General features: G+C 39.1%; 1 protein-coding gene across 3 annotated transcripts in view; it reads left to right on the top strand.

Moving 5' to 3' along the window:
* The first annotated feature begins 1,063 nt into the window (after positions 1-1,063).
* LOC148830901 (tyrosine-protein phosphatase non-receptor type 22-like) overlaps positions 1,064-9,242 on the top strand; it is a 35,105-nt gene continuing 26,926 nt past the window's right edge. For all 3 annotated transcript variants that reach the window (XM_088921287.1, XM_088921286.1, XM_088921284.1), the window contains exons 1-3: positions 1,064-1,270; positions 7,923-8,031; positions 8,783-8,859. In XM_088921287.1, coding sequence (XP_088777413.1) covers positions 1,181-1,270; positions 7,923-8,031; positions 8,783-8,859 — 276 coding nt within the window. In that variant the 5' untranslated portion in view covers positions 1,064-1,180. The remainder of the gene's footprint in view (positions 1,271-7,922; positions 8,032-8,782; positions 8,860-9,242) is intronic.

Raw genomic sequence — 9,242 nt, 5'->3', positions numbered from 1 at the left:
TACAATGTACAATTTTCCATCTCTTGTGAAATGTTAATTTTTAGAAGGCTAATATGTTTCACTTTCAGAAGCATACAGTACATCAGTAGAAATTATTTTAAAAATGTATGCATTATGACAAGCCAGCCTACAGCCCCATATAGCACACAACCAGCCTTCTGTTGAGAATCTTTGCAAATTTTCAGACAAGAAAAGCAAGTCAAACACTAAATCACAACACTGAGCTGACAGTCTGTTTGAAAAGGGAGCAAAGTGAATTCACAAAGCATGTGAGTTCACTGTTGCAGCACCTGACACTGTTCTAGGCTGCAGAAGGATCTGCACAATTCAAAGATAAGGATGCCAGTAAAGAAGAATGCATTCCTGAAACACCATGCTTACGTCAGTGTCACAATTTCCTGTTTAACATGGCAAAACCTTTTAAAAAGGGTAACAAAAGAACAGTTCTTCAAAACCTGTTGGCCAAGAGTACGTTTTATGTCATGACTGCAAAAGTAAACTCTATAATCGTACTTTTAAGACTTGGATTGTCTCATCATCATCAGAAAAGGATGTCTAACTTCATACGTTGTTACTTGGCATTAAATATTTTCAAATATGTCATTTTCAGACATATCAATAAATCCAGACAGAGAAGTGAAAAGAGCTAGCTCAGCAGAGCACATACTGTAAAATTTACTGGAATCAACAAGACAGAAGGCACAGAGAAATGGGTCTTACCAATTTCCTTACCAATGGGAAATACCTTCTTGGGACCGATTAGCCTTTCAAACTGGATTCTGGGAGTGATGAATGCTGTCTGACTGGCTGTGCAGCCTCACCGCCTCTTGTTTTACATTTCCTGATTTTCTGTCTTGAAGCGTGATTGTGTTGTTGTCATTTCACTGCTCGTCTGTAGGAGACTCTCGCAGCACAGCACACTAATTGCCCACACACATCACAGCACATGCGCACACTCAATATGGGAGAAGAGAAACGGGCTCTAGGACCCTGCATGACGGATGATATTTTTAATCTGACCACAGAACCTGTTAGCTATGCTTCCTTCAAGACAGCTCATGCAGTTCTTAACCACAGGCTCATTGGCAGTAGAGGCTGTCAGTGTGCCGGTCCCAAGAGCCCCCAGTCCTGACATGTCCAACCCCAGCTGCAGGACACCCAGAGGACAAAGGGACTCAGCATGGACCAAAGGAGCATCCTGAGGAAGTTCCTGGACGAGATGCAGACCAAGGAGGCTCAGTCTGAGGAGATCTTTGCCAGCGAATATTTAGTGAGTTCATTCTTTCAAGCTGTACTTTGATACTATAATCTCCTTTAGCCCACATGAAACAAGCTCGAGCTTTGGCTCAATTAACTGAAGTTCACAGGAGTACAGAAGGAAAGTTTACAAACAAAAACTGAAAAGTTCTGAGCGCCGACTCTTTCAGTGCTGCACTGTTTAAATCCCTCACGAACAATTCAGTTCCTCTATCTTCTCATACTCTTTTTATTAGTATTTAAAGTTTTATAGTAAGTACTGTAAGATGTGGTAATGATTGTCGTCACCAATAGCTGTCAGCTTAGATATATAGAGTGTAAATGTATATCAGCAACAATGTGTTCGTTATGATATACACATGATGTGCATGTAATGTACCGAATGCACTGGTCTGTTAAATTTCTTCTACTTATACACTATATATTGATAGTATATCTATATATATAGTTTATAAACTATATTATGACTACATTTTTAGCACCTCTCTCAGTATAGGCCTGTAAAATAGAGTAGCTGATTTAAAACACTACAGTACGTCTGTTTAAAAGGCTGGAAGGAAATGATCGATGTGACGGAGTTAGTATTGCTGTCTGTAAGGCCAGGGCAGAAAAGGCATTTAGTAATGCGCTTATAATCATCTCTAACTCAGCACGAGCATGTAAGAGTGATATCTCATGTGAAAGAATTTTCTAAATTATTAGAGTGTTAAATATTTCCTCAGCTTGTTCCTGTATGAGAATAACTGATACTATGCCATGTTGTGGTTTTACCCCTTATGTGGTGTTTGTAGAGTTCCTTGAATATGTTCCGGTCTGACCATCATAACATGTCAGAAACAAAATGAAACAGGAATTCAAAAACAAAAGACAAATCTGCATTTTTGTTTTTTGCAAGTTTTGGTCACATTCATCTGACTCGATTAAAATCAAACTGACCGTCCATAGGAGAGTTTAAAATGCAGTCAGGGTGTCTGAGCACATTGTTCCAGAGGTCCCGTTGAGGCCAGAATGTAGCACTGTGTCAGCCTCCCCTCCCTGCTGGGGCACTTCTCTCTGTAAATACTGCATGGGTGATGTGAAAGAGTATGGTATTTTTTCTCACCTACATAAATTCGCATATCTACCTTTTGTAAGACAAAGGACCAAATTCCTTGTGCTGGTGGACATGACCTATAAACTTTGAACTTGAAGAAGACACCATTTCTGTATGTCTGTTTGTGTTTGATAGGGTGGGTGTTTTCCTAATTTACCAGAAGCATGAAAACACTGGAGAAACACTAAAAGTTTCTCATTGATTTTAAGACTTACTCTGAGCTCTGTTATTACTTACTCTGTTATGGAACAGTGTAGGCCGCTGTGGTCTCATCACAGTTATGTGGCTCTTGTTTATGTGCTGCGTGTTTAAAGGCAGTACTGCTTCTGAATCGTCCATTACCTAAAATAAACTAGACACTTCTAATATTAACTTTCTTAAGCAGAAGGGTCTTTATACTGTATTTATTTTTATTTTTATTCTGTACTCTGTATTTTAACGTGTTTCTAAAGTGTGAACTTCTCTAAATGTGACACTTCTGTTATTAAGAGCCTTGCCTGTTCCCATGAAGCCATTAAAGCTAAAGCACATACTGTAAAAATGTAAGAAAGGTTATGAGGTTGGTATTTAGAGGCTAATTGATCAGGGGATCATATCCACCCTTTTGTGGAATAAAAGCAGGGTATTGGCTTAAACAACAGACCTGAGTTGCCATAGTTTGCACTTGTATTGGTTGGTTCAGATTTCACTGTTGATGCTGAAGAAGTCCACTGAGTTGACTGCTACAGTTGCTTTAATTGATTTGGACTATTTCAAAATCAGGTTCCTCATAGTCTTCTCTGTTCAAGACTAAAAAGGTTCAGTTCCTTCAGCCTGTCAATGTACTCTCCTTTGAGACCAGGAATATATCTTGTCAGTCTACTCTAGAGCAGCATTTATAGCATGATTAAAAAATTGTACACAAAATTCTACAGAGATATTACTAGTGCAATTGTGTGCAATTTCAATACAACATCCCATTGATTTGAATTTTACACTTATAACTAAATGTTGTAACATTCTGTTTGCCTATTCTCATTGATAACACTTGACTGAACAGTTTTAGTCAGGCCTCGTGGCAGGAATAACACACCAAGGAAATGTTTACTACCCCTAGGACACGCATGAAAAACAGTGGTGCGAGGGGGGCAGTAATGTAAATGGACCAAATAATCACTTTTCCTATTTATGATTTCATTATCTCTGCATTTTACCAGTACCTCTCCATTCCCATTGCACTCATTTTACTGACTCTCCTTATTCCTGCTGTGCCTCAGTAAGCACGCAACTCGTTAAACAACCCTTCATCTCTTCTCATTATGATCAATTAATGAGCAAAGGTCTACAGTCAAGAAACCTCTGAGGCTGCGGATGAGCCAAATTGCTTTGAATGGTAAAAATAAACTGCTGGTTATTGCTCTACGTTACAACCCATTTAACGTTCTCGACCTCTGTTACAGACTTAATGCTAAAATATAAACTTTAAACAGTGCTGTTCTGGTGCTGATGGCAACTGTACTTTTGCAGCAGGGTTCTGTGGTCTTCCGATATTATCAATGATATTCACTAAAAGAACCAAAATGACAAACGTGTTTTTATCACATATACATACCTGAAACAGTTTTGGTTTGAATGGTGATAGGCTGTGGATTGCTGTGACATGGAACAGACCTGTATTGCACACTGTTACTGCGAGGAAGGATTTTGTTTTGGGGGATCTTTGTTTCCAGTACAACCAGTATTGACCAGAAGGAAATAGAAGCTGATGAGTTGGATGATTTCCTCTCATTTGTGGTTATTTTTAGATAGACTTGCACTCAGTGATGCCTTCGATGCAGTTTAATTTTTTAAACATTGTTGCAGTCATGGCTTGAAATGCAATTGTGACTCTCAAATTAATCATGGCACTCCTAAAGCATGATCCCAGGTTCAGACAGTCTGTGTGATTGGTCAGTTTTACAGTGCATGCTCTTTCTTCACAAAAAATGTCAGGATTGCTTCTACCCACTGTAACTTGTTTTTGTAACATTAATTGTCTGTACTGTTCAAATTTATAGGCTCAAGTCAATTCATTCTTTTTTATTCATGTATCTCAGTGCGGTTTCTAAATAGAAACTAGTAGACTGCAGAGAGTTTGGCTGGCATAACCATACAATTAATATACAATGCACACACACCGCAATAGATTGGGACATTTCCCTTGTCTTTTGCACCAGCGCTTGTGGGAATGTTTTTAGAGCCTGTCAACATGAATCACAAGATGTGATACACTGTAGCACTAGTGTTGCCACACTCTACCCAATACCATCCTAAATTGCCTCATGCACAAGTAAGCTGGTAGCTCTATCAGCAGGAACTGCGTGAACTACTGAAGAAAAGCTCTCACTTTGGCTTGAATCTAGGCCCTGTTGTTGCAGTTCACTCTGTTGAGCACCAGTCTCGAAAGCAGAAAACATAAGCAGAATGTGTCTTTTTCTAAGGTAGCACAATGCACTATAAAAGCAGACAGGGTCTGTCCCCAAGCCTTGAGCCTGTGAGAGCCACTTTCTGACATAAATACCAAGTCACAAGAGCACAAAGAAGTATGGGAAATCACCACTGGCTTTGTGACAAAGAGGAAACATCCTTTATTTTTAAGATCACTGATAGCATGACTGTTCTTTTAAAAGAAATGCAGAACTTCACACTGGTGGACAGTGCTAAGGGAAACTCACCCAAACTGCACAAACACATGCTCTGTCTTTGAGTCGTCTCATTCTTTTATCAGTTTTAACCTTTCATAGTGGCTGCTTCATGTCTACGTGAACAAATAAACATTAATACGTCAATTATGCAAAGACATTTTTTTTATGTCAGTACTCTGCATTTATCCTTAATGAAGCATTTCATATCATTAATTAATGTCTAATTACAGCAAATCAATCATATCAAGCAGATATGTAATGTATCTTTGAGGTTTGTTTGCTTTCTTAATGGTTGTTTGACATTCCTAATTAAGAAACATTAACTTTTAATTGAAGAGGTTTGAGCTGGGGGCTGTGTCAGCATACATTAGCGGCAAAGGAACAAGTACAGTAAATTCAGTGCTGAACAGCAGATACTGTAGATGAAAAGCAAGGTTTTGGCTGCTGAACCGTCTTCAGGTACATTTCTTTCTACTTTCCACCATTAACTTTTGTTTTCTAAGTTTAAGCTCCTTGATTTAGGTGTATGCTTTGGCATTGAATGAAATGTGTCAGCAAAGGTTTAGGTGAAAATTTAGAGGGAAATGGCCAAAGGCGTCAATATGTATGTGTGAGGTAAACAGTAAGGTGTTTAGGTCACCGCATGTCTGCTTTCCGTTCTGCTGCTGAGGGAGTGGAAACTTTCTGCTACGAGTGCTCGCTCGACCTCTTAGAATTTCCAGCACAGGCGCAGAAAACCCCCTGACCACAAACTCAATGCGCCCCTTGTCTCCAAGAAGAACTCCAGACAATTAATTATGCGGAGGGGTGAACACCTACTGAAATATGTTTTCATGATACTGTATGATGACTGAAATACTGTACGTTTTGCTGTAATTTCTCCTCTCCTGATCTGACCCTTATGAACCACTCAACATGGTTCAAAGATGACTCGGGTTGTATTACATTGGATTTGTGTGACATTGGAGCATGCCAGGGTTTCACAACAGTCTGCAACAGCCGCAGATTTTCACTCCACTGAAACTCTTCATGACCAGAATGAGCAAATTATTACCTTAATGGACCAATTAAGGAACTTTTAAAGGTAGAGATACTTTAAAGCAGGCCTTTAAATCTCTTTTGATCCCAATGTTGGACCAAGAGATAAATAATTAAATCTTTAATTGTACTAAACTTTTCATTATTGAATCTAAAGTTCTTAAACTAAGACTGTTTTAAGCTCTTACACTGAATTTCAATTAATCTATCAAACTGTAAGAGTAAAAGAGCAATGTTGTTTCCAAAAAAAGGCTCTGTCATAGCTGTAATTAAGAACATTACTTGAATTAAGGGTTAGGTGAATTAACGGAGAGCCCAGCTAGAGTGAAAAATCTGCTGGATCTCCTTCTTCATGGAGGGAATCTGTGAATCTAAAAAATATTGAAGAAGCAGACAGGACTCAGTCTTTCTAACTATACATTAAAAATACCTAACTAAATTAAATAAAAAATGTCATTTCTGTCATGTGTCTACATTACTCAGTGTTAGGGTTGAGTGGGTGGCACTGTACAGTGCAAAGCTTGTGTCAATAGTAAAAGGGTGCCTATCTGTTGGTACTTAGGGCAGCAAATACAGCGTCCTGTGAGCCTCACAGCTTGGGTGAGGAGATTGTCACAGAATTTCGTCACGACTGAAAACTGATTGGCTGGATCCATGCTTTCGCTTCCTGCAAAGGGAGCCATTTGGGTCTGAGCATTATACAGCTGGACTGCTGCCTGTTCAATTTAAACAAACTGAAGCTCACAGTTAAACTGAAAGTTGCGAGTAGAGATTCAAGGTTAGTTACATACAGAGTACATGAGTGGTTTCCTAGGAATCTGTTCCGCTTCTGGTAGAGACTTAGAGTCTCAGAATCTCAGCCTCAAATATGGTTACCAGTATTGTGTAAAAAATAAACACCCACATTACGGGTAATTTCCAACCTACTCCAGTAAAAGTCATTGTACTGTATACACTTTCAGTATGATACGTTTTTCCAACTCATCAAGTACATAAAAACAAGCCAAACCTAAACAAGTATGATTTGATTTCGTACAGGACAGATGAGGGCTTTACTGTGAGCTCCAGCTCATGAAGCATTGATTTAAAAAGTCATGCAGCTCTAACTGACACCATGGGAAGTTTCCAGGTGTCTAGGTCAAATGATCTTTACCTGTGCAGCAAATTAAAGATAACTTTGCACTGCCACTTAGGCTATCAGTGTCAGGTGAGCCAACGAAATTACCCAGACCTGGACCAGTGATGTCTCAACTGAGCAACAGCCTTTACTGCTGGAAACATTTGTTGAAAATGATCAAATCTTTAATCTACCCTCTTGCATTTAAAAATTATTTATAAAGATTGCTGCTGCACGATAAGCACTCTCACTATTTCCACAGTTGCTTGAGTAGCCCAGCACTCCAAAATACAAAGCCCAGCCATATAAAAAAATGAGTATTATGAATGAGACACAACTCAGCACATAACAGAACAGGTTCAACACTGTCTAGTGGCTTTGACTTACGTAACATGCACGGTCTGATCAAGTGGCTCAATCGCATATGTCTAAAACACATATTACAAAGCTTTGTACATATACAGTAGTACTCCTGTGATCCCATACCGATTAAAGCACCATTGTATTTGCAAGCAGTTAATGGGTATGTGCAAAGCACTGTAAACAAACAACAAAAGGGCATATGATCATACCAGTAGTTTAAAACTATTGAAAATGTGGCAAACGCTGAAATTGGTGTTTAGCATTTTGTTTTGTTGACTGGTGTTGAGCATTTTGTTTTGTTGACGTACGTACAAAATGTGACAAGAGGCAAAGCTAACTGCTACTGTTCTGCCAACTGAAGTGAATGAGTTTCGCACACTCTTCTCTGCAGAGGCTGAAAAGGCTGTCAACCAAATACCGCACTGATAAGACATATCCCACAAAGGCAGCAGAGAAACAGGAAAACGTGAAGAAGAACAGATACAAAGACATTGTTCCATGTGAGTACAAAAGACAAAACAGCTCCTGCATGTGTCTGACCATTTACAATACCGCCATCACAGATTTTGTCTTTGTGATCGTAGTATGTTTTTGTATTTTGAGCCTCACTTCAAAGGCTTATAGTTCCATCTTTAAGAGACCAGTAATACAGGAAGTACTAACCAGCCATCACCATTGGACTATTGTCAATATCATACATTCAAAAAGAATGGAGATTATGAATATTGATATATTGTATTAAATTAGACTGATATGGAAACATTTAGCACTGCCGATTCACAACTCTTGGATTCTGGGTTCAATTCCACGCTAAAGTATCTTCTCTGTGGAGGTTGCATGTTTTTGCTGCATTAGCTACAGTGTAGGTTTCCTCCTAACTTTCACAGACCCTCAGATTGGTTTAATTGATCTCTGCAAATTGTCCTTGTGTGTGGACAGTCTGCCCTTTTAATGGACTTGTGTCCAGGCCAGCTGACTGTCCTGTCCAGAGCCCTGTACTTCTGAGGCTTTCATGACCCTTACCAGAAATAACTTTTTAATAATAAATGGACGTGTTGAATAAGAGGGAGCTAGGAAAGATTGTATTAATCGCTTGAGTTACTTAAAATTGTCTCATCTAATTGATGGATCGCTATTTCAGTAAAGTAAAACACAAAGTGATTGTTTACAAGAAGCAGTTGATAGGTGAAATGGTTCAGTTTCTTGCGTGTGGACTATAACGAGATGCATTTTACCTCTTTTTTCCCTCAGTTGATCACAGCCGTGTGAAGCTGTCTCTGATCACTTCTGATAATGATTCTGACTACATCAACGCCAGCTTCATCAAGGTAGGGCCAGATGTGACGTCCAAGGGAAAGGGTTTCAAGAAAAAAGAAGAATTATTGTAATTAAAACTAACAAGAGCAATCTGATTCATTTCCAATGTTTTCATATTCCCCATTAATTGTGAATGGATATGTTTCTAAAAAGGAATTCTTCCAGGAAGTGGATATTTTTACAGATTATGCTGTACCTCTGCACCCAGGGTGTGAAAAACAACCACCAGCATAATCGCATAACCATCTGCATCAGGCCCTTCATGATACACAAGACTGAGCTTCCAGTTAAGAATGTATGTGTCTGCTTATTATTGTGGCACAGCTGGATAATCTCGGGTTCCAGGCTGTCAATTGTAATATGGCACAGCCCTGCACTGGAGGTCTAACAAATT

Source organism: Atractosteus spatula, chromosome 7 (assembly GCF_055471065.1).
Source record: "Atractosteus spatula isolate fAtrSpa1 chromosome 7, fAtrSpa1.hap1, whole genome shotgun sequence".
In the NCBI taxonomy this organism is placed as follows: Eukaryota; Metazoa; Chordata; class Actinopteri; order Semionotiformes; family Lepisosteidae; genus Atractosteus; species Atractosteus spatula.
Note: the sequence above shows the minus strand (reverse complement) of the source record. Positions and strands in the feature narration are given on the sequence as shown.